Source organism: Plecotus auritus, assembly GCF_963455305.1.
Source record: "Plecotus auritus genome assembly, chromosome: 2".
In the NCBI taxonomy this organism is placed as follows: Eukaryota; Metazoa; Chordata; class Mammalia; order Chiroptera; family Vespertilionidae; genus Plecotus; species Plecotus auritus.
The window spans coordinates 8762412-8787772 of NC_137771.1; the positions used below are offsets into that span (position 1 = coordinate 8762412).

The 25361-nt window shown below is 56.2% G+C and overlaps 1 protein-coding gene across 1 annotated transcript in view; it reads left to right on the forward strand.

Moving 5' to 3' along the window:
• Positions 1-25361, forward strand: part of KAZN (kazrin, periplakin interacting protein) — a 799879-nt gene that overhangs the window by 759299 nt on the left and 15219 nt on the right. The window contains 7 exon segments of the mRNA XM_080654832.1: positions 1679-1868; positions 2278-2408; positions 5243-5293; positions 6854-6961; positions 6963-6978; positions 24665-24870; positions 25244-25361. The exon segment at positions 25244-25361 is cut by the window's right edge and continues 1 nt beyond it. Coding sequence (XP_080510958.1) covers positions 1679-1868; positions 2278-2408; positions 5243-5293; positions 6854-6961; positions 6963-6978; positions 24665-24870; positions 25244-25361 — 820 coding nt within the window.

Below are 25361 nucleotides of genomic sequence, written 5' to 3' on the forward strand. Positions count from 1 at the left end.
GGGCAGCCAAGATAGATTGGGCGGGAGGGAGGGAGCGGGCAGCCCCCCAGGAGCAGCTGCCAGGACAGAGAATCCGGACGCACATGCACCTGGCGGGAAAGCAGATGTGGTGCCGAGTGCGGTGCTGGGGCCCAGGAGACGGGAGTCTGCGTGAAGCGGGGCTGCTACAAGCATACGGCGGCTCTGAGCCACACCGGCCTCGCTCGCTCCTGCGGCAGAGGGATTGCTCCTTGTCCTGGTCTGCGTCACTTACGCTGGCTTTCCTGTCCCCGCGGAGGGTGGGCACCCTGGAAGCCACAAGGGGCTCGTAGTCAGACCTCCAGGCTTGGAGCCCAGCTTAGATGCTGTGCCTGCTGCACACTCTTGGAGAAGTCACTGAACCTCTCTGAGCTTCTGGTTTCTCCACAGTCAAGCACAAATAATGGCACACGCCCTCCTTGAGACCCAGGCCGTCACACCGAGCACGTGAAGGTTTCCTAAGCGAGGGAGGAGATGATTACCTGGCTTGGGGGTGGGGCGGACCCCCTCAACTGGACCTCCCTCTGCCATATAGGTTTATATTCCCCGGGGGCTGGTGGTGGAAGGGAAGTGATTTCACAGACTCCTGGGGTGTCTGAACTGGAGAGAACCCTAAAGATCGCTTGGTCCAGGCTTTGCATTATACAGATGTGGAAACTGAGGCTCAGAGAGGGCAGTGACTTACCTAAAATAACACAGCTGGTTCGTATGACGAGGCTCCATCAGGCTTTAGGCCAAAGACGGTCCATTTATGGGCTGGAATCTCCGCTCTGCCAGAAAGAGCCTGCGGCCTTAGGCAAGATATGGGAGGTTCTGGAGCAGGAGAGAGGAGGTGAAGTCTTTCATTTCATCTGTGTTCATGGTAGGGGCGAAGCCAGCACTCACGGTGGCTCTGCTGTCTGTAATGACCCCCTGGGCATCGGATTCACGGGCGAGCTCAGCGCGGGCCCCTTGGGCCCCTTGGGCCCCTCCGAGTGTCCCCTCTGCCCTGTGTGAGCCGGGGGAGCCAGCCGGGAATTGGAAATTGCCCTTGATGAAAAAAATATGCATTAATACATTGCTAATATGTGCCCTTTTTCTCCCCAAAATAATTTGCTATTGTTTCTAATAAAACCCCACATATCCTAGAGGGAGGTGGCCGAAAGCTGACAGACCTCAGTCACCGCCTGAAGAAAGGATGAGCTGTCCCGACCACCCACCGCCCTGACTCGGCCCACTCTGTCCCTGGGATTCCCCGTGTCCCATGCACCCCACCCCGTGGCCCTGAGAGCCGGGGAGGAGTGGCCGCCCCGCCTGCAGTGTGCTGCATCCTGTGAAGGGAGGTCACAGGTGGAATTTGGGAGGAGCTAAGGTGATGGAAGCCAAAACACCATCTTACAATGTCCTTCACTTCCCAGCCCGTCCTCAGAGAACCCAAAAGAAGGGGTGATAAGTGTGTGTGTGTGTGGCCCTCTTTCTCTCTGTATTGCTGGTCCCGCCTGGGTATCAGGATCTAAGGTGTAACCAGGTGAGGCCTGCCGTGCAGGTGCCTGGCTTACTGACTGGCACTCAGGCAGCCGGAGATGCCCAGGTCCAGAGGCCAGTTTGTGGTTTTCTCACGATGGTGGGCAGTGGCCAAGAGGTCACGTCATTCTCTTTTGTTTCCTGGCTCTTTCTCCAGGCCAAGCAGTCCTTAGCCACACTGACCAAGGACGTCCCCAAGCGGCATTCCCTTGCCATGCCGGGCGAGACGGTGCTGAACGGCAACCAGGAGTGGGTGGTGCAGGCGGACCTCCCGCTGACCGCAGCCATCCGGCAGAGCCAGCAGACTCTCTACCACTCACACCCCCCGCACCCTGCAGACCGGCAAGGTGAGCCTGGCCGGCGGGCCCAGCCACAGCGGGGGGGCTTCATGGGAGGTCCTCTGACCCAGCGGGGGGGGGGGGCAGTCTCTCCATTTCCACTGTAGCTGCTTAGGGGAGTGTGGGGCCCCAGGCTCGTATAACTGAGGTCCCTGGGAGCTCCTCCTCTTCCTCTCCCTCACTCGGGTTAAGAGGGGACCCGATGGGATCCAGAGGCTGTGATGGGAGATTCTTCCTGGAAACGGCTCTCTCCTGACCTGTGGGCTGTGGAATAGAGGGTGGGGAGCTGGGCAGGTGTCTTCTCTACAGCTCAGTGTTCTCCTGGGTGTAACGGGGGCCTTGGGGCCATCCCCTGCAAGGCAGTCAAGGTGAGGCCATTCTCTCCATCCCTCACTCATCAGCTGTCCCTGCTTTCCAGCGGTCAGGGTGAGCCCCTGCCACTCCCGGCAGCCTTCCGTCATCTCCGACGCGTCTGCCGCCGAAGGCGACCGGTCATCCACGCCAAGCGACATCAACTCCCCTCGACACCGGACGCACTCCCTCTGCAACGTAAGGCCAGCAGCCGCGGGGCCTGGGCCCTGGGCCCGGGCCCTGCCCGGAAACCGCTGGGGCGGGCGGAGGGCTGAACACGTCCTCGCTCTTTCCTCTCGTCCACCCAGGGAGCGCTCTCGGAGGCATTTCCTGTTCTGTTCTTTCCTTTTGCGAGAAGAGATGGATGTGGGGAGAGAAAGAAAGGAGGCCCATTTGCTCCTTGTGTCCGGGAGGGCAAGGAAAATCCAGAGGAAGGAAGGCGGGCCCGGGTCGGCCGTGGGGTCTGTGCAGCCCGGGGTCCCCTCTGGCGGGCTGGGTGAGACCGCGGGCCTCTCCTCCCAGACCTCAGCCTTCCCAGCGCGCTGCCTTTCCTGGCAGGGCCGGCTCTCCGTCTCCATCCAGGAATGAGCCCCAGTGTTTTGACTCCCAGGAGCCTTGGCGCGTTTTGCCCCTGGAGAGGTGTCACGAATTAGCACTAAGTTTGTTGGCTCCGCTTAGGTAATCAGACACTGTTGGATTGCATACTGGGTGCCAGCTACCAAGAGGCACATGTCCCTACCCACCGACCTCTCGATGACTAGTAGGGCGACAGACAGGCTCCCAAGGAGTGAGAGGGTGAAGGAAGGTGGGTCAGGTGTCTGAGGACTGGACGCCGCCCTGTCTAGGCTCCAACATGAAACACGGGGGTCGGGGGTCGGGGCCACCCTTCATTCCTGGTCCATCACGCGGTTGACGATCACGGGGCTCCCCTGTGAAGGCAGAGACACAACAGCGTGGGTCTTCAAATGCGTGGGAAGGCTTTCTCAAAACCGCAGCCCTCGTTGCTTGATTAACCAGCGAGATAGGTAATAAAAAAGAAATGAGGTGACTATAGCGGGGAAGAAAGACAAAAGAACCATCACTTGCCAGCGATATGATTATCTACCTGGGAAACGCAGGAGAATAACCTTGAAAAGCCATTAGAACTAATAATAAGCGAGTACATAACGGTGCTGGTTGAAAATCAATTTATAAAAATCAGTACCCTTTCTATATACAAGTAATCGCGATGGAAACGTTTTTTTCTATCTGCAATAACAATGAAAAGTGCTTATAAAAATAGCTAAGGCTCAACTTCAGTTGCTGCGCGGGCAGCAGGATTGCTGGCCCGGGGCCCTATTCAGCCCACATTGTCATGGGGAGAAGGTCACCTGCAGGCCGGGGGCCCCACTAGGGGCTGAGATTCTTTTCCAACTGGGGCTTTCTGAAAGGAAGCCGAGTGTTCTCTTGTCCCCCAGGAGAGCACCCCGCTGACAGACGCTGTCTTGACTGACAGAGCCAAGGTGCAGAAGGTGGACCACGCCTAGTAGAGGGGCTCTGACATCTATTCCCTGGTTCGGATGGGGCCACTGTTACGTTGTACTCACAGCCAGCATCTTACAGCGCACCCAGAACCTGCTGGCGTCTGTGCACAGCCCCAAGGAGAATCCTTCACGAGGGCCTTTTTTTTGGGGGGGGGTCTCTCCTTGATGGGCCCATAGTGGCCCTGACAGCCACAATGCTGTTGGAAAATCCAATCTGCAGAAAGGATTCCCTAGAAGCCTCTTGAATTCCATTGGCACAGGCCTCGCCTTTCGCCCAGCTTGGCCCTGGCACATGTGTTTCCAAGTTCACCTCCCACAGAGCCCTGCAGCCAGGACACAGGCCTTTCAGTGGGCACCGGCCTCATTCTCTTCCCCATCCACTTGGCAGAGATGTCCAGCCCTACCCACAGTAAACCTGTCTTAGGCGCCTGCCGTGAGTTCTGTGTGTGCACCTTGAGATAGGACTAAAGACTAAACTACCATTTGTTCCATTCCCGCCCTCCCTCAACCACCTTCATGCCACATATCAACAGATGTGCGCACAGGTAAGCCAGGAAGAGCCTGAACATAGCTCCAGGGAACCCTTTATTCTCAGGCATTTAGCCTGACAACAGCAAGAACAGCCTCGCCTGGACTAAGGACCCCCACGTCCCCTCAGGCTCTGGCCATTCATTTAGAGCAGAGGTGGCGTCTGAGCACAGGGAGGTTGGAGAAAGTTGATGGACAGGGCAGGTGACACGGACTTTGTTTCTTCATGGGCACTTTGCCTGCAATTCTGGAAACAACCACCAGGGGACTCTCTGGTAATGACTTTTATGATCCAAATGACCCGTTTGCCCCCAGGCAGGACAGACTAATTCTGGGATGTGGTGAAGGCTTTTGTGCGTCCACTTTTGTACACCATCCGAAGGAGAACTGGCCCAGGAGGAACCAGACTGTCCCAAATGTGTATTGTCATTCTGCTTTTAATTAACTCAATGCTTCTGGATTGTCTGGAGCCTGTGAATCTGTAAATCAGGCTGATGAGTCCTGCCCTTCCACAAAATAAGAGATTCATTGTGTTTGTGGAGGAGTTAGAGGTTACAGTTTCCTGAGTCTTCCTGTCCCCAAAGTCCTCATTTTTGTCCTTTTTTTTCTATAAAATTCTATTTCTTTAGGAAAAGCACCAACTATAACCAACCTCCAGTGCTAACACAATGGACCAATCGGGACAGGGACTTAGAAGCCTTTGAGTAATTGATTTGTTGGTCAGAGGGTATTGGGGGTCAAGAACAGGCAGGGGAGCACCCCGGGGCCTCGGGCTAGGCGCCCTGATCCAGACAGCCTCTCCGTGAGCCCCAGGTCTTCCCCCACTGAGCCCTGCGGGAGTGTCTGCTTCAGGGGTGAGGGTGGGTTCCCCACCTAGAGGCAAGGTGGTCCCTAAGGGATGGCTTCCTTTCACGGACCACCTCTGCTCTCATGTGTCCTGTGTCTCTGCTGTTTCATCTTCCTTTTCTCCTTTGGCTACAGGGCGACAGTCCCGGCCCAGTTCAGAAGAACCTGCACAGCCCCATTGTACAGGTAGGTGTGCCTTCCCCGGGTGCTTGGGCCCTCCCTTCTCCCCAGCCTGACCATGCCTTCATCCCTTGTTCTCCTGGGCCCTTGGCATCCCCCCTTCCATACTGGGCCACCCAAAGCAGAGTGTAGTCAAGGAGTCACATGTGGATTGGGGCCTGAGTCAGGCTTCCCACCTGGGTCTGCCCTTCCGAGCCCTCTCTGGGCCTGTAAGCCTGCTAAGTGCATCGCACATCCTCCATCCAGTGGCCCTGGTAGTGTCTTCTCTTGGCAGCCAAAGTCTAATAAGCCAAGCCATGAGCTCATGGGGCCCCTCCTTGCAGGAAACTTTTATTCATTTTTAACATTTCAGTATTCTATCATCAGGGTGGGGAGGGGATCCGATCTGCAGGGAGGAAAATGACATGAATGTGAGGGTCCGAGGGGTCTCTAGGATCAGTTTTCTAGTCCCAGGGTTCGTGCAAGCTGGTCTATGCAAGTCCCATCGGGGTCCCCCGGGGAAGTGTTTCAAATGTGGATTCCTGGGCCCTTCACCCTGGAGAGTTGGATCCACCACATGTGGGTTGGGCCTGGAATACAGGGAACATATTTTAGGAGCCATTAGTCTAGTCTGAGCCCTGCCTTTTTGACAGAGAATAGTACCCCTTGGCTGTGCAAAGCTCTCCGGTAGACACCAGCCCCCAACCCCCATAGTCATCCCATCATCAGAACTAGACCCCAAGCCCCCACCTCCCCACTTGACCTTGGCCAGCCGGTCCTGCTTCTTGTCCGGGGACTTCAGATTCAAGGTCCTCGCCCTTGGCGGACACAAAGCTCCGGTTTCCTCTGTCCTCACTCTCCGGGCTCCCAGGCCCCCTTTTCTACGGGGGCTTTTCCACAGGGAAGGTGTGCCCTTGCTCAGTGCCCCTGTGGCGGGCCATGGCCCCCAGGGCGTGGTCACACTCCTGCAAGCCCTCAGGAGGTACCTGTAGGTTGTGGGCAAACAATTTAAATGATGGTCAAACACCCCAGCAGCTGACCATTGTGCAATGTTTATTGTGCATTTTTATCCACTTTGGTGACATTCTCATGACAGTTTGGGATGGGTCCTCCTGTTGACCCTGAGGTTCCCTAACTGAGTGCAGGCAGACCTGACCCCGGGAGGCCCCGCCCCCTCCATGCCCTGCTCACCCTGGCCCCGCCCCCTCCGTGCCCTGCCCACCCTGGCCCCGCCCCTCCGTGCCCTGCCCACCCTGGCCCCCGCCCCTCCGTGCCCTGCCCACCCTGGCCCCGCCCCCTCCGTGCCCTGCCCACCCCGGCCCCCGCCCCCTCCGTGCCCTGCCCACCCCGGCCCCGCCCCCTCCGTGCCCTGCCCACCCTGGCCCCGCCCCCTCCGTGCCCTGCCCACCCCGGCCCCGCCCCCCTCCGTGCCCTGCCCATCCTGGCCCCGCCCCCTCCATGCCCTGCCCACCCTGGCCCCGCCCCCTCCGTGCCCTGCCCACCCCGGCCCCGCCCCTCCATGCCCACCCCCAGCTCAGGTTGGCTCTGTTCTTCTCCTCTGCATCTCTGCCGCCTGGCCCCGAACAGTCACTAGAGGATCTTGAAGACCAAAAACGGAAAAAGAAGAAAGAGAAGATGGGATTTGGCTCCATCTCCCGCGTCTTCGCCAGAGGGAAGCAGCGGAAGTCCCTCGACCCCCGGCCTCTTTGATGGTACCGCCCCTGATTATTACATAGAGGAGGACGCGGACTGGTGATACCCGCCTCCCTTCGCCTGCTGCCCGGCGGGCGTGTCTGTGCGTGTGGGTGTGCGTGGGGCGTGCGTGGCGGGGCGTGTGGGCGTGGGTGCTGGGTGCGGCCAGGCGCAGACGCGTGTGACCCCTTCCCCTTGCGTCGCCACCTCTGTAATTGATGTACATACTACAAACGTGTGTGACTATGTCAACTCTCTGTCGTCTCCGGCGCGATGCGGTTGTGTTGTTAATCGGGGTTTGTTTCGTTTTGTTTTGTTTCCTTTTTGTTTTTTATGTTTCCTTTTGTTCGGTCCGTTGGGTTGTGTTGTTCCCTCCTGTCCCCTCCCCACCTCCTTTCTATGAAACTTGAAAACTTGAAGGACTGCTGTGTATTTGTAAATAACAGAAACGACTGTGCACTCCGTGCTTGTACATGTCCCTCGTCCAAACTGCTACTTCTGGAGCCCCTCTCCCCGAGGATGTGGTCTGTCTCCCATGTCCCCCCTCCCTGCCCCCGGTGTGAACGTGTGGGACCAGACCCTGTTCTTGGGGTGCGCTCAAGTCACTTTAACCACAAAACGCCACTGTCGCCAGGGTAAGGTCCCTCTCCACAGTCTCGGAAGCCCGGTTTGGGGGGGGGGGGGGGGGTTGTCTTGGCTGGGTTTGTTGAGGTCCAACGGGCTCTTTTTCACAGCCTGCCAGTTTTTAAATTGCGTTGCCATTTCTTTCTTTATGGAAAAAAAAACAAAGAAACAGAAAATGGTTCCGTTTAATTTATTTGCACAAATGCAGAAGACTTATTCTATCTAAATTATTACATAAATATTGGAATGTCTATTTTTCCACGGGGCGGGCGGGAGGCTGGGTTTCTGTTGACTTGTCTATTCTCTTATCATGCTGCTGCCAAACTGAGCGAGGTGGAGTCGAGGATGGCCATGAGCCAGGGACCGTGGGGTTTCAAAGCTTGCTTTTTTCCGTTCTCTCTCCCTGTTCTTCCGCCCCTGCATGGACGTGCGCCCCACCTTCCTCCCCACTCTCTCCGGGCCTTTCTCTCTATTTATTTATCGGAACTACAGAGCACTGACCTCAGTGAGCAGAGCGCATCCTGCAAGGGTCACCTTCTCTCGGGTCTGTCTTTGGAGTGAGGTTGGATACAGGGGCAGGCAGCCAGTCCCATGACCCTCCTGCGGCATCCGTTCCTCCCTGCAGCTGTGTCTCCTCCTTGGTTTACTCTCACCTTGGCAGGTGTCCTTGGTGGGCGGGGGGGATTCTCTCTCAAGGGAGGGCTGTTGGGGACACAGTGTCCAGCACCAGGGCCTCTACCGTCCCCGTCCTGGTTGGCTCCTCCAGCCACACTTAGCGGAGCCTCTCGGGATCCCTGGGGCCCTTCCTCCAGCCGTCCCGGCAGCCCGATCCACTTAGCCCCAGAAGAGGATGGGCAGGAACATTGGCCTCTTTGGGAGCTGTGTTGGCCCCAATGAGGCTTCCTGGCAAAGAACCGACTGCATTACATGTGGGGTGCTGGAGATCACGTGAGCTGGAAGCCAGGGCCTCCCAAGGCCTGAAAGAGCTTCCCTCTTCTTTTGGCCTGTGAGTCTCACCCCACCCCCTCCCACTGCTCCCCCTTAACCACTAACAGCTCAGCTCGCACACCCTCTCAACAACAGTAGTTGCGCTTTCTGCTAACAGTAACGCTTTCAGCTCTTACAAAGAGACAACATGCTCAAGTGCTGGAGAGTCTCTATCGGAACGGATAGGGCCCTTTGTCCAAAGTCTCTGACACAAACAGAAAAGCCCCCGTTTGCCCCTCCCTTTCCTTCTGCCCCGGTGCGGGGTTGGGAGGGAGCAGGCCGGGCCCTTCCTAAGCTCCCTCCCAACCGGAGAGACCAGAGCCCATGTCTTTCTCTGCAGAGAGAGATTTTAGAAAACGCTTTCTCCCCCATGAATCTTTTTTTTTTTTTTCTCTTTTGTTGATTGATTTTTATTGTTTTCCCTTACGAGAAAATAAGATTGCAACCACTCCCGGTAATGATTTAGTAGCTCCTTTTCATTTCAGTTTTTGTAAATTAGGAGATAATTCTAAGAGTTGCTAAGGATGATTTATTTAAGAGAACTCCGTCAAATAGCGAATGAGTTATGGGTAACATTAGATGAAAATAACCTTTCCCGTGGGAAAGGTTTCTCGAAGGCATGGATGCAAATATAAAATATTTAAAAAAATCTAAATAAAGCTTATTTTAAAATATTACCGAACTCTATGTTATTTGATTGCTTCTATGTTGCTCTGGGTGGGAGGCCAAGTCCCCATAACCTGCCCCTTGGGATGCCAGGGCTAGATCCCCAGGGGTGACGGGAGGCACCGGGGAAAGCTGGCTGGGCTCTGAGCTGAGGGAGGGGCTGAGGCCCAGGTGGCCTCCCAGAAACATCCCGTCCTTGCCGGCTTAGCTCTAGGCATCCGGGGCTGCCCGAGGTCCTGATACCCCAGCTCGGAGCCTGGCACCCTGGCCCTGCATCCCCAGCTCAGCGCCCAGGTCAGCTTTCATCGGCTTCCTTCTCCCCCTGCTGAAGCCAGAGTAAGCCAGGCTTTTCTGAACCCTGGGAGGTCCCCCAGACGCAAAGCCTCCCCCAGTGGAACTCCACAGTGCGTCCCGAGAAGGGGCCCCCGGGTACCCCCATCCCTGATTGCAGCCAGTGCCTCAGCCTCTATCTCCCAGCCTCCACATAAAGCTACTGCAGCCGTAAAACGTAACGGGAGGGTGGCCTCTGACCTCCCCAGTCCTTCTGCTGGAAGGAAGAGCAAAGCCTCGGATAGTAGACCGTACCGAGAGGCTACAGAGCTCAGGACTCGATGAACTAGGGCAGTGGTCGGCAAACTCATTAGTCAACAGAGCCACATATCAACAGTACAACGATTGAAAACCGACTTCTGCACATGGGCCACGAAGTTTCAATCGCACTGTCCATGCGCGCCCGCACGTGGTATTTTGTGGAAGAGCCACACTCAAGGGGCCAAAGAGCCGCATGTGGCTCGAGAGCCCCGGTTTGCCGACCACTGAACTAGGGCATCTCCCGCAGCAGTGCTCAGCCCGGCCCCACATTAGAATCACCACGGAGCTTTCAAAAAACGGCCAATGCCAGGCCAGCACCCCGAATCAGTGTTAACCTTCTCTGGTGATTCCGAGGTGCAGCCGGGCTGGAGGACCGACCCCTGGGCCAATCGGAGGAGGGCACGGTAGCCTCGAGATGCCACTGCTGCCCCCCCCCGGCCCCGTGCAGGCACCACCAGTCAGGTGAAGGGCCTCCCTGCCCCGCCCAACGTGGCTCCTGATTTCTTGGCTTTACAAAGCCCCAGGCGGCCACTGCCCGTCCGTCGGAGTTGGCATACAAGGAGAGAGCCTGTTTGCCATCCCAAAACCAACCCAACCCCTGTGCCGGCCCATAGGAGAGCGACTCGGCCAAGATCCCTGCTCTCGCTCCTACAGCCGTGTGACCTCTCAAGCGCTGGGCCACACCTTGTTCAGATCTTGGTGGCTCTGCCCAAAAGCCGCCCTCGCCCCTTGTCATCATCTCTGACACCTGGTCCCAAATGGCCCAACTTTGAGTGGTGCCTCTTAGCGAGAAATTGAGGCAGGGCTGCCCACGGCATCCGGGCCAGTGGGACCTGCACCGTTGGCACCTGCCAGGCTGCCCTCTGCCCTCCTGCAGCTCTCCCGCGCGCTGCCGGGCTCCGACAGGGGCCCCTAATAATAGCCGTAACAGTCCCAGCTAACACTACTAAGCACTGACCGCGGGCCAGGGCCACGCTGCGCACTTGACATGCGTTAACTCCGTTAACCCTCCCACGGCCTACGTGAGCGAGAAAACAGGTTCAAGCGTCCAGGGTCCAGGAGCCCCGGGAACAGCAGCGCTGGGCTTCAAACCTAGGGATGCTGCGGTGCCTCCCAGCACGGTGCCAGCTGGGCAGTGCGGGGCTGGCACCGAGCAGGGGGGCACTGTGTGTTTCAGCCGGGCCTGGTTTGAACCTCACCTCCCCCTCCCACGCCTCCCTCATCGCCCCACTTCTCTCTGGCACAGCCTCTCCTTTGCGCTTGTGACTGAGTCTATTCCCACCAGCCTTACCCCCCAGGCTCAGAAAAAGAAACCCAGGAGGAGCTGGTGGAGGGCAGAGCAGACACGGGCGGCCGGCACAAGCCCTCCGTTTGGAGCCGGGGCTCGCCTTCCTTTGCTCGGCCTCGGAGTCCCCCTCCTGAACCGCACCTGCAGCCCCACCCACCACTCCAGGCGCCAGGTCCCCTCCTGGCCCGGGATGAGCTGGGGCCCCGGAGCCGCCTCACTCCAGGGCCGCACTGTGTCGGGCAGCCGCTGTGTGCTTCACTCACCGGGCCTCGGGAGCCCAGGTGCAGCCGCTGCCACGTGTGGGGTCATCTGCCCTTGGACAATGTAAGTTTGAAAATAGCCATGGGCCCTGGCACCCAACACCCGCGTTGTCACAAAACGGGCCTCACAACCATCCCTCCCCCAGCCCAGCTGCTCCGAACAATGGGCCCTTACGTTTTTCAACTCAACCCCACCCCGGCCACGTGGGCCGGAGTACCCCGTGCCCCCTTCCTCCCACCCGTTCCCACGGCCTGTGGAAAAAGAACCTGGTGGTCGTGAAGACGAGAGGGAATACCTGCCATGAACTTTTTCTAGAAGGATAGACTCACAACGTGAGACCATAAAAGCATGCCCTAGAACAGCCGTGGGCAAACGTTTTGACTCGAGGGCCACAATGGGTTCTTAAACTGGACCGGAGGGCCGGAACAAAAGCATGGATGGAGTGTTTGTGTGAACTAATATAAATTCAAAGTAAACATCATTACATAAAAGGGTACGGTCTTTTTTTTTTTTATTTATTTCAATAGTTTTATTCATTTCAAACTGTGCTCTGATACTGTGCTCTCCAGGGGCGTGTCTCCCTACATCACCACGATAACGTGTCTACGCATTCCCAGGGTGATGTCCGGGGACGCGTCCGCGGGCATTACAAGGAGCCTCTGGAAGACTGAGAAGTTGTTCCTTCTACTGAATGGGCGGATATAAATTGGCCCACTCAGAAGAAGGAGCTGCGGCCGTGTTTCCCGACGTTGCCGTGTTAACACTGCTGCTGGTGAAGGAGCGGAGGGGAGAGCAAGAGAACCCTCCGCTCTTTTGGCTCCGGGGGCCGGACAGAACAGCCGAACGGGCCGGATCCAGCCCGCGGGCTGTAGTTTGCCCACGGCTGCCCTAGAAACTTAAAATACCTCCAGAGTTTGATCATGACTGTGTTAGAAGTTGTTCAGCCGTGCTTCCGAAGGTACCACCAGGTTCTTCCATGGGGAAGTGGGAACAGGGGGGCGGGAGGGCGACCAGGGTGCTTTGCCCCACGGGGCGGGGGAGGGGTTGAGATGAAAAAGCTTAAGAGCCCATTGTTGGGAGCAGATGGCCGGGGGCGGGGGAGGGAGGGTGTCTGTGAGGCCCCGTTTTGTGTTGTGAACATGCAGTCATAGCCCGTCCCCAGTGCAGCATCACTGCGCAGGCAGATTGAGGGTATGAATCGTGACAGCGTCTGGGGTTCGGCTAATTCAAACCTGAGCCGCCACAGCCGGTGCCTTAGAGCCCAGGGACTGAATGAAAACCGGGCGAATGCGCAGCCCTGCGCAGCCCAGGCCGCGCCCGCCGCCCCCCGCAAACCGAAACCACGAGAAAGTGATCCCGGGGGACTGAGCTTTAGAAGCAAGAATAGCAGCAACGGAAAACCTTGACCTTTTCCCCCTGGAAATGGCAGGACTTGGAGCACCCGGCACGTCCCCGGGAGCCTGTGCCGTGGCAGGTCGCAGCTCGGGGCAGCAGCCATGCTTCCGAATCCGCGTCCCCGGCAACCACTGGCAGACGGCTCGTCGGCGTTTCTGAGTGTGGGGTTTTAGAAATCTCTCATTGCTTTCTTAGTGGGTTTCCAGGAAGTAGCAGTTAATAGCCCGAAATAACAAAAGCCATAAAGTTGCATGTCATGCTCCACCTGGAGGACGGACCTTGCAGCCCACCCGTGGGGCCCGGCCTGGCTAATCGCTCCAGCGGTGGCCCGTGAGCCTCAGTCTCCTCACCTCTGAAATGGGCGTAATACCCCCTTTCCTTGTAGGCTCAGACCTAACAGCTGCATGTGTTTTGGAGCCTGGGAAGGACAGTGTGTGTTCCTTGTGACTTGAGTGGATTCACATTCCCTCAGAGGGAGGAGGAATGCAGGAAGCCGCTTGACACACACCTTTAGCCTGAGGGAGGCAGATGGATCCCGTCTGTCCCGGGGGTGAAATCAGGGCATGGGGCTGTGTGCCCAGTTCTGAGTCTATATCCGGGTCCACTGTTGCTCTGGGAGAGAATCCAGGTTTCTCCATCTCGGGACAGGGAGGGCTGGAGGCATTTGCCCCTGGATGCCGCAGCCCTGAGAGCATTGGCCTTTCCCAAGTCCTCTCTGCTGTGGCTACACAGGCCAAGTCAGGTCAAGGGGAGACGGAGGCTGCCCAAGGCTGGGCTCCTGAGGTGTAAGTCCCAAGGGCCGCCCTAGGGTGGCACATTGTAAAGACATGTCAGAGCCCGAGACGGCCTGGTCTGGCAGCAAGGCGTGCCTCCAACTGCAAGAGAAAGACTGTTACTGTCCTCACCTACAGATGACCACACCAAGACACAGGGAGGCCTCGCCCCAAGGCACAGCTAGGAAGCGGCAGAACCGGGATGCGGCTCCCGCAGTCTGGCCCGAAGTCCACGTTCGCAGTAACTGCTACACAGTCCCTGATCAGCCGTACAAATTTAAAAATATCTATGGGACCGAGTGCTTCGCCAGGGATGTCAGGAAGCCGCACTAGCTTAGCAAGCCCTGTGCAGGCTCTCGGCTTTGGGGCTCAGTTTCTCCACCCTGGAGAGGAAAACACTGGAATAAGCAAGGAGTTTGCAAACTGTGTTCCATGGAACCTTTAGGGGTTCCCTAGCGGTCCCTCAAAAGATTGCCTTAGCTGGTGAAAACACTAACAGGCAGGCCTCCACCCCTCCTTCAGCCGGAAGCTCTGCTCTTAGCTGTTGCGCACGGGACCTCCTGGATCAGGGAGCTGCGTGCATACCGAACACGCTCCGCGCGTGGCTCAGCTGCATGCGATTACGCGGGGTGATGGCCGCAGGTATAGACCCTCTGCTCAAATGAAATCACATGATACGGTAAATAAGCCAAAGCTTTCACGTTGTAGACCCTCTCTGCTCAAATGGGTTTCAGTGCAGACTTCCTTTGGAAAGCTTCCCCCAGGGGCCTCCGAGGCAGGCGGAGACCACCTTTCTGGGCAGTTCTGGGGGAGGAGCCACCCCCAAGCAAGACCCCAGGCTGTCCCCAAGGTGCTGGTGACCAGCGCCCTTGCTGGGCCTGCTGAGCAGAGCACAGGGGCCTGGCACAGTAGCTGTCCCAGAGATCTTCCTCGAGGCACACAGCCAGGAAGTGGCGGGGCAGGCGTCCAGCCTGGATGAATCCAGGTTCTGATGTGATGGCCACCATCTCAGGTTTTGTCTGGTCTGTGGTGACAGACCTCTGCAGGGCATTGGGGGGCCTGAGGCCTCTGCAGAGCACTGGGGGGCCTGATGGCCTTGGTCTAGGGCCAGCGGTGCCCCATCAACACCGGTTATGAACCCTAAATAGAGAATATGGCTACCTAAGCCGCACTCTGAGAGAGATGGGGGCACAGAGCAGCTGCTGAGGGTCCCACAGGGCTCTGCCCACACCCTGCTCCCAGGCTCCTGCGGAGGCCCAGCCTCAGCCCAGTGCATCAGGAGTCCTGAGCCTGGCTCTGGACTCCCAGCTCCCAGCTGGGCCAGTGACTTGCTGTGTGACCATGGGCAAGTGGGTCTCCCTCTCTGAACCTCAGGCTCCCCCTAAAACAGACCAGGGCAGTGGTTACCCATCTGTGCCCCCTAGAGTCTTCCAAGTCCCTGGAGTCCTGGACCACCTCCCCTGATACTCACTGTATTTCAGCCAAAGCGTTGGTTTATTTGTCTTACAGACTGATTTGAGTGAAGGGTCTGCGTGAAGCCAGTGTGAAATCCATGAGTTAGGTCATCGGAACGCCCTCCAAGGAGGAGAAGAGGCAGGGACTGCCTCAGGCCTCCTCCAGCTCCCCCCAAAATGGTGGAAAAGCCATTCTCCATGGGCACCCCAGACTTCCTCTGCTCCCCATGGCAGAACAGGAAAGTGGGGGCTGCTCATGCCCCCCCACCCCACTCCTGGCTTCTGAAAGCCTGTGAACCAAGGGACATAGACACTCCCGGGAGGCCATGGGGCGAGCCACAGTGAGACTGTGAAGCAATGCTCCTCCGAGTCACAGCTCTCTACAGCGTACAGCGCTCTTTCCTGGGCAGACGAGGGTCAAGGTTAAGAGTGTAGACTCTGGGCAGACTCTCTGAGCTCGAACCTCAGTCCTGACCTTTGCTACCTGGTGACCTTAGGCAAGTGGCTTAACCTGGCTGTGCCTCAGTCTCCTCACCTGTACACTAGGGACCGTACGAGTGTCCGAGGGTGGCTGCCAGGATACAGTGAGTTCATGTATGTAAAAGGCGTGGCTGGGATAGCAGTGAACGTTAGCCACAACGATGAGACCATGACGGTGGCCTACGCCGGCCTGTCACCAGCCCTGTGAGGCGGGCAGAGCAGGGCCCTTTGTACAGATGCGAAGACTGAGGCCCAGGTAAGTTCAGCAACACACTCACCTGCCAGAGCCCGCCCAGGGGTAGGCCCGGAGGAAGTGAGAATTCGAGAGCTGACGGGCTCTCGGTGGCCTCTCACCCACTCCTCTCTGCCTGCAGGAAGGGACTTGCCACAGCCAAGCAGGGCATCCGTGGCTGAACTGGTTCTGGAACCCGGGGCTCCTGACTCCCAGGCCAGTGGCTCCACAGACCTCAAGGTTCGGCCGGAAGAAACTCAATCTCTGGGTCAGCATGTTTTGGAAGCAATGCGTGGTGTCTCCAGTCCTCAGAGACAACCCATTAGCTTTTCAAGGCTCTGACAAGTTCTGCAATGAAAAAAAATTCACTTTTTTCCACCTTGTTTCCCAAACTTGATTGCCCACAGACAGTGCCTTTGTATTTAGTCCACGGAGCGCCCTCTGGGAAATGTTGGGATGGGGACTTCTTCAGCTGCTTTCTTCCGTGCTTGGAGGCCCCACATCCGTGGCTCTCTGAAGATTTCTAAGCATGCCACGTTTCTGATGATGTTTAGCCACGGAGAGTCCCTGTGGCTCACGTGGGATTCCCATGTGCCTTTAGCAGGAGGGGAGCCAGATGCGAGGCAGTGGAGTCTGGACGTCCATCTAAGTGAGCATCCCCTTTGCTCAGAAAACCTGGTCCGTGGCAGCATCTGCTGATGGTGGAGGGGCCCCAGCAGAATGGCTAAGAAACGCCAATCCCGGGGGTTCTTTTTGCTGCTGTTCCTGGTCCCAGGTATAGACAGAGGGGCCGAGCCCATTGCCACAGGGCCCTGGGGCAGGGAGAGGAAGGGGCATGCCTCCTGCCGGGACATCTGGCCCCTGTCATCCCACCAGCTCAGAGCTGCCTAATTGCTACCTTGGGACAGGCCAGGGATGCTGGAGTCACGTCCAAATTGGCTGCACAGTGCTAGCATCCTTCCTTGTTAGGAAGCTGATGTCTAGGAGGCGCGGGGGAGAGATCTATGGTTCTGGGCCAGGGAGGGAGAAGGCCACTCTGACGCTGTTACCGCGGTGACCGGGGAGGAGGCTGTAAGCCAGAGGGAGTTTGAGAACCGTCTACAAACCGATTGCAGCTCAGGGCTATGAACCATTCATTCCCAGGTTCCCTCGGTCTGGGTGTGTGTGTGTGTGTGTGTGTGTGAGAGAGAGAGAGTGATAGAGAGAGAGAGAGAGAGAGACTCGTTTTAGCGACAGCCGGAACCCAGCAGAGTCTATAAAAACCAAGCAGCACAGGGAGGGGTGTGGAGGAGCAAGCCAAGCTTGGGAGCCAGGTCTTTGGGCTTGACCCCCTAGCTCTGTGACCCTAAGCCAGTCACTTAGTCCTTTTGAGCCTCAGTTTCCCCCTCTGTAGAATGGAGAGGGAACGGCCTGTCTCCCAGGGCTGTTGGGAAGGTGAATAGATGGGTAGAAGCTGCTAGCCGCAGCGCTGCAGGAGGCTCGGCTGAGAGCAAGTGCGGGCCAGCAAGAGAAAACACAGGCCCTCCCTGGGCGTTTCTGAGCTCCACATTCCCGCCTGTGAAATGGGCCTGTGGAACCTCGTGCCCACCTCCCAGCGAGGATGCAGCGTGCTCACAGCCACGGATCCGGGAGCTGCGGGCAAGCGTTAGCAGCAGGGCCGTGGGGCCTCTGGTGGGAGCTGGAATGACTGGGACTCACGGGGCCACTGCCAAGCGTGTTGAGGGCGACAAGGACTGTGCTGGGCACTTACACGCGTCCTTCCCACTCGGCCTCAAGCCCAGAGGCCCCTCTGGTCACTAGTGTAGGCCCATCACCGGTGGCCCAAGAGCCCAGCCAGGTGACTCAGCCATTTCTCCTGGCCGTGGCCAGGCTCTGTGGAGCTCAGAGACGGGGAGGGTGGGAGGGAGAAGGGAGGGAGTGCTCCTCCTTCAAGAGAGGTGCTGATGGGCCTGACAGAGGGGGACTCACTCTCCCAGAAATCCCAGAAGACACGTGGTCATCAGTGTGGACACGCAGGGAGGCGGGGAGGGGGTCAGGCTGAGGACTGAGGACAAAGGTGGGCGAGCAAAGGCTACAAACCAAAGCCCTTTTTCAAACACAAGAGCCCGTTGATAAACATTCGCCAGCACAACGCTGGCTCAGGGCTTGCTAGGTACCCAAGCTCCCTCGGGGGCAAAATCAGGCCCATCTTCCACCTCCTGGAATTTGCAGTCTAGGGGTCCTCAAACTTTTTAAACGGGGCCAGTTCACTGTCCCTCCCGTTGGAGGGCCGGACTATAGTTTAAAAAAAAACTATGAACAAATTCCTATGCGCACTGCGGGCCCGAGATGAGTCGGCTGCTAAGCAGGACAGGCAGCGGCACCCGGCGGGCCGGATAAATGTCCTGGGTGGGCCGCATGTGGCCCGCGGGCCGTAGTTTGAGGACGCCTGGCAGAGGGAGGCACAGACGCTCATCAAATAAGTACACAACCTTAATTAATCCCAGCCATGAGATGGGCGCTGCAGGGATGCACCTGGATTAACGTGTGAGCCTGTGAGTGTGAGCGGGAATGTGAGTGTGTTGCAGGGGGTGGCGGGCCTACACTAGTGACCAGAGGAGGGTTCCATGAAAGAGGAGAGATTTAAACGGGACCTGAAGGTTTCGTAGGAGTTCGCCAAGCCGAGAAGACAGCAGCAGGCCGCCTCTGGGGCGGAGGGAGCAGGTAGAGCAGGTGGAGATGGGGGTGGGGAGGCAGGATGGCTGGGTGCCCAGGGTGTGAAGGAAGAGGGAGGCGGCAGGGAAGCTGGCAACATTGGCTGGTTCCCACAGACCCTTGTCCTGGAAGGAGCTTGGACGTTGTCCATGGAGCCAGTGAAGGCTGTTGAGCAGAAGCGGTGCCCGGACATAATCAAATTTTAACAACATCCAAACAGCCCTGGGCGGTTTGGCTCAGGGGATAGAGCATTGGCCTGCGGACCGAAGGGTCCCAAGTTCAATTCTGGTCTAGGGCACGTACCTTGGTTGCAGGCTCCTCCCCGGTCTGGGCCCTGGTCTGAGTCCTGGTTGGGGCTCATGCAATAGACAACCAATCGATGTGTTTCTCGCACATCGATATTTCTGTCTTTCCCTCTCGCTTCCACTCTCCCTAAAAATCAATGGAAAATATCCTCGGGTGAGGATTTAAAAAAGAAACAAAAATAAAAACATCCATACAAATGGAGTTGTCCGTCCCTTCCCCGTCACTTGGGCTTTTACCACCACTGATGGCAGTAAGCATCACCATGAGGCAGGCCTGGCTAATAAAGAGATGATAGACTTGACCGCCGACCCAGGGACTCCCTTGGTGGCAGGCCAGATGGACAGGCCGGCACACGGGCAGGGTCAGCAGAACAGGAAGAGTGAGTGCTGGGTGGACAGTGCACACAGCAAGCGGGGTGTCCATTGGGGGCGTGTAGAGAAAGGCCGGCTCCCAAGGGCCTCCCTCTACAAAACCACTAAATCTGGAATAAAACATACTTGTAATGCATGGCTGGCCTCAGCAAAAGTAAAGGAAATCTCCAAGGCACCCCCACCCCAAAACCAAAAGCTCTGAGCTAATTCCAGAGCAGGAGCAGTGAGCGGTAACCAGATGCAAAAGCGGGTGTCTGTCCAGACAGATGCTGACATCAGGGCTGCTAACAGGGGAGTAAACCTTGGGGTGTGGCAGAGCAAAGGGACAGAACCTACCTCTCTCTCATCCTCTTGGGCCCTAGCGTCCCATAAGATGAAATATGAGTTCAGCATGCATAAGAGCAGAAACTAAAGCACATTTAAACCTCCAAGGCCTTTCAGATAGAGCAGTTGTCAAAACCAAATACAAAATAATACAAATGCAGTATTTAAAGAAATTTCAGATAAAATCATAGAATGAGCAAACAGCAAGAGACTATCTAAAAAGACCAGGCAATCTTGAAAAACAACCAAGTAGAACTTTTAAAAACAAAAATATATCATTGGCAGCATTAGAGAGAAAAAAATCAAAGGATGGGTTCAATAGCAGACAAATAGCTGAAGAGAGAGATTTTTAAAATGAAAAAAAAAAAGGAAATTACCCAGAATGCAATGCTGGAAGATAAGTTGTTAAAAACTCTGAAGGAGAAATTAGAGCTGTCTGATTCACTACAATAGCCCACTAGCCACAGATGGCAAAGTAAACGTATATTTATATTAATTAAAATTAAATAAAATTTAAAACTCAGTTCTTCAGTTGCACCACCTACATTTTAAGAGCGTATAGCCACATATGGCTGACAGCTGTCACATTGCACATTGTAGATTATACAGCATTTCCCTCATCGCAGAAAGTTCTTTTGGACAGTGCTAGGTTACAAGAAAGGGAAGACAGAAAGCCCAGTCCCAGGAGGAAACAGAGAGAGAATGGAGAAGAGGTCATATTTTAAGAGATAATGGTCGGGAATATTCCAAAAAGGAAGCCACAGGTATGGGAAGCACAGTTTCTATCAACCAGAACAGCGGTCGGCAAACTCATTAAGTCAACGGAGCGGCAAACCGCAACTCACGAGCCGCATGTGGCTCACGAGCCGCAGTTTGCCAACTACTGAACCAGAATAACTGAAAAGAAATCCACATCTAGCTGCATCCTAATGAAACTGACGGCCATTAAAGACACAGAGAAAACCTTAAGAGTAACTGACAGAAGAGCAATGGGACTGGCAGCTGACTTCTCTTCAGCAAAATGGAAGGCAGCAGGAAGTGGAGCAATGTCCTCAAAGCGCTGAAAGAAAAGAGCCGTCAACCTAAAACCATGCACCCAACAACACGCTTTGAAGAACAGGGGTGAAATGGACTTTTTTCAGATAAACCAAAGTTACTCTTAATCAGAGGAACTTTTCAAAAAATATGTATTCTTACTGATTTCAGAGAGGATGAGAGAGGGAGAGAGAGAGAGAAACATCAGTGATGAGAGAGAATCATTGATTGGCTGCCTCCTGCACGCCCCACACTGGGGATGGAGCCTGCAACCCGGGCATGTGCCCTGACCTGGAATCAAACCATGACTTCCTGGTTCATAGGTTGATGCTCAACCACTGAGCCACACCAGCTAGGCCAGAGGAACTTTTAAATCAGGTTCTTCATTATCCTAGACGTAATGTCTAGGATAATGTCTAGAAGAATAAAAAACAGAGAAATTGGTAAACATGTAGGTACATTATTTTAACATTTAATATTATCAGTATAAAATAATCATGATGACAATGCCTAAATTGTGGGGGGGTTTTAAAAGGACATAATTGAAATACTGGACAGAGTAGGGTTTAGTCAGGAAAGGTGATCAGAATGAATGTTTTTAATAATCTTACAGTTTAGGAGAGGGTATTAAGATACTGATCAGCCCTAGCCAGTTTGGCTCAGTGGATAGAGCATTGGCCTGCGGATTGAAGGGTCCCAGGTTCGATTCCTGTCAAGGGCACATGCCCAGGTTGTAGGCTCGGTCCCCAGTGGGGGGCAGCCAATAGATGATTATCTCACATCAATGATGTTTCCATCTCTCTCTCCCTCTCCCTTCCTCTCTGAAATCAATAAAAGTATATTTTGTAAAAAAGATATTGATCAATGCTAGGTTTCAGGTTAAATATTCAGGTTAAGTTTCCAAGGGCAAGCATTGAAGAGTGGCTCAGGACCTCCGCATGTATCAGAATCACCTGAGGGGCTTGTTAATTAAGACACAGATTGTTGCTGGGCCCAACCCCAGAGTTCCCGTGTCAGGAGACCTGGGCAGGCTCCAGGGGTTTTCAATCCTAACAACTTCCCAGGTGTTGCTGATGCTGCAGCCTCAGGGACCCGCACTTCCAGGACGACTGAACCCGAAACAGAGAAGCAGGGCGCTTCACCTCCAAACCCACTGAGGGGGTGGGAATGAGATGAGAAAACAAACAAAAAATCTCCCACCCAGACCAGTAAAAATATCATGCAGGCCACATATGCAATTTTTTATATATATATTTTATTGATTTTTTACAGAGAGGAAGGGAGAGGGATAGAGAGCCAGAAACATCGATCAGCTGCCTCCTGCACACCCCCCACTGGAGATGTGCCCGCAACCAAGGTACACGCCCTTGACCGGAATCGAACCTGGGACCCCTCAGTCCACAGGCCGACGCTCTACCCACTGAGCCAAACACGTCCGGGCCCCATAGGCAATTTTAGATTTTGTAGTGGTCATATTAAAAAGAAAACAGGTGAAATGAATTTTAGTAATATATTTTAGCCAACAGACCCAACATATCATTTTAATATGTGATCATAAAAATTAATAACATAGTTTACATCGTTTTGTACACAGCCTTCAAAATGTAGTGTGTGCTGTACACTGCCGGCCCTTTGAACGTGGACGAGCCACATCACCGGGGCTCAGTAGCCACACAGGGCTTGTAGCTGCTGTTCTGGACAGAGCCGGTCTCGACTGTAAGTGACATGAGCCTACAGAGGTCCGAGACCCCAGGCCATCGTTGTATGCCAGAGAGCAGGCTGAGCATTTTGTATACTTCACACAGCCTCTCATCTGGTCCTCACATAGACCTGTGTGATTCGACATCGTGATCATCCCGTTTCACGGATGTGGAAAGTGAGGCTGAGGACATTGGAAACACTTTCCCAAACCCAGGTCTCTCGTATTCCAATGCCAACCTCAGAACCTCGAGGTTTCTGTGAAGGATGTTCTGTAAAAGGCCAGAGAGTAACTATTTTCGGATTTTGAACAGACAGTCTGTCACAACTACTCACACTGCCATTGCAGCAGGAGAGCAGCCTTAGACCACGTGTGGCAAATAGGTAAGGCCGTGCCCAGTCACCTTTTATGGAGACAAGCAGGCTGCGGGCTGAATGTGGCCCACGGGCCATAGTGTGCTGACACCCTGCTCGGTGGGCCCAGCTGGGGGAACCCTCACTAACAGCTGACCATCTGGGGCGCCCTCGTGCCTGTGTTGGGGTGGGCGGGAGAATGCAGTCTCTCCTCCAAAGTCTCACTGTGTCCTGCCTCTTGGTGTTCGGAGGCATCCAGAGTGGGTCCTCAGCGCTCTGGGTCCTCAGCGCTCATGGAGCTGCCTGGCTATAAACATGAGTGATTCCACTCTCAGGGCCGAGACAGAGGGGAAATAAAAGCCAGTTCTGATGGGATCCCGGCCATAAAACCTGGCCCTCTAATGCCAGCGTTTGGAAATCACCTTTCATTCATGGTGTCTGACCCCAAAGACATCCCTCCTCACACTGTCGGCAGCATCTTCTCCTTGGAGTTCAGTCCCGGCGGCGGGCGGAGGGAGGTGGCGCGCTGAAGGGCTGTCTTTCCTCCGAAACCGAAATGTGTGCTTGGCTCCTATGAGCTCCGCGTGGCCTCCGCATTCCTGGGGCCTGGAGTCCATAAATAACGTGAGTGCCGAGCCAGCTCCTCCCAGGGCCCGAGGCCCGTTAGTCAGAACCACCAGCACCAGCTCCCAAAGACAGGCCGGCCCAGGAGCGCACGCTCGCAGGAAGTGTGCTGGGTTTCTTGTCTGTCCACGGATCCGCCGGGCCCTCTCCACCCTCCGAGCACTCTCTCCTCCTTCCTGCTCTCTTTTTGTATTTGTTGTTTCTATGGCAGGATTTCTCTGCTGAAGACCTGCTCTTTGAGTCTCCCATCCCCCCCCCCTCTTCCTCCCTCCCTCCCTCTCTCTCCATCTCTGTCCTCTCTCTGCCTCCCACAGCCCATCTTCTCCCAGCCTTCCCCTTCCCATGCCCCCTTACCTCCCTCCCTCGGGGAGACAGAGCCAGGTACCACAAACACCTTGGCACAGAACACACAAACGCACCCTCACCTCACTGACAGCGTCCCTCCCACCCAGACCCAGCGGGAGTCTGGCCGGGGCAGTGAATTCAAGGCCTGGGACTGGGTTCCCTCCCCAAGCACCGAGCCGAACTCAAGCCACATCCCTCCCAGCAAAGCAGGGGGGCCGAGGCAGCCACAGCTGCATTCTGGGTGTAGCCAAAAGTGTGTCAGGTGTGGGCGCGACAGCCACCGCTGAAGAATAGGGTTGGAACTGGCTGGCGAACAGACTTTTTGTCTGCGAGGGCCGCTCCAGAAACTGGCTTCGCTGTGTCCTGAGAGAATCAATCACCCAGCTGCCCAAGATGACCTGCTGCATCGTTCAAGACAGTGACACACGGGGACGGAACCTTGCCCATCACAGGAGGCGGGTGAAATAGAGGTCGGAGCAGCCATCTCTGAGGCTGTGCAGTGGGGAGAAGGTGCGGCTGCTCCTGGGGTGCAGGGATGCCGTGAGAATAGCGCGTCACAGGACGGACTGCGGGGTGCAGTGCGTGGGTCTGCGTGTGTTTGTAGCCTGGGCATGTGCGTCTCCCAACATGCACTTAGCTAAATGCTAACAGCTGCTGCCTGAGGGTGCGGGGTTGGGGCCATTTCCACCTTGTTTTATTTGTATTCTTTTCTGGATTACGTTTTTTAAAATCCTTTTCTTCATGTAATGGGGGAGTGGTGGCAAAACAAACAAAGGTCATTTTGATTTTTTAGAATATGTTTTTACTGATTTCAGAGAGGAAGGGAAAGGGAGAGGGAGATAGAAACATCAGTGATGAGAGAGAATCATCCACTGGCTGCCTCCTGCACGCCCCACACTGGGGACTGAGCCCACAACCAGGGCATGAGCCCTGACCGGGAATCGAACCATGACCTCCTGGTTCACGCTCAACCGCTGAGCCATGCCGGCCGGGCCATTCTGATTTTGAAAAGAAGAAATGCATGGGGGAAGACATCCCTGCCCTACTCCTGCAGGGGGCATGCGGGCTCAGGGGGTGCAGCCTGCCGTCCCTGCCCCCTGCGGACCCCCCTGCGTGCCCCACCGCCCCCCGCCCAGCATGGCCTGCGTGTGTTTGTAGCCTGGGCGTTTGTGTGTCCTCCCCAGCCTGCGCTTGTGTGTTGCAGACTCGGACAGCCAGTGCAGCCCCACGAGGCAGAGCCTCAGCCTGTCGGAGGGCGAGGAGCAGGTGGACCGGCTGCAGCAGGTGGAGCTGGTCAGGACCACCCCCATGTCCCACTGGAAGGCGGGCGCCGTGCAGGCCTGGCTGGAGGTGGTCATGGCCATGCCCATGTACGTCAAGGCCTGTGCGGAGAACGTGAAGAGTGGGAAGGTAGGGCACCTCCGGGACCCCAGTAAGAATCCCCCGGTCCCTCCCATGAGCCTTACCAACCCTGAGCTGGCCTGCCCCACCCCCACCCCCACCCCGACTCCCACCCTCAGGGTGAGGAGGAGATGTAACCCAGGAGCCGGCTGACCTGGTTCAGGGGGGCTTCAGGGGGCCTCCAGGCAGGCTGTGGGGGTGCTCCAGGTGGGCTGCAGGCATGCTCTGCCCTGACTGCAGGGAAGGTGGGCAGGGAGATGGGAAGAGGGAGCCCCAGACAGCAGATCCCTCCGGGGCTCAGCCCTGGCCAACATGGGTCCTGGGAGGCCTTAGGGGCCCCCAAGCCTCCCGGGCGCTCAGTGCCCACATTTCTGGGGCGCAGGTGCTGCTGAGCCTGAGCGACGAGGACCTGGAGCTGGGCCTTGGCGTGTGCAGCTCCCTGCACCGGCGCAAGCTGCGGCTGGCCATCGAGGACTACCGCGACGCCGAGGCGGGCCGGA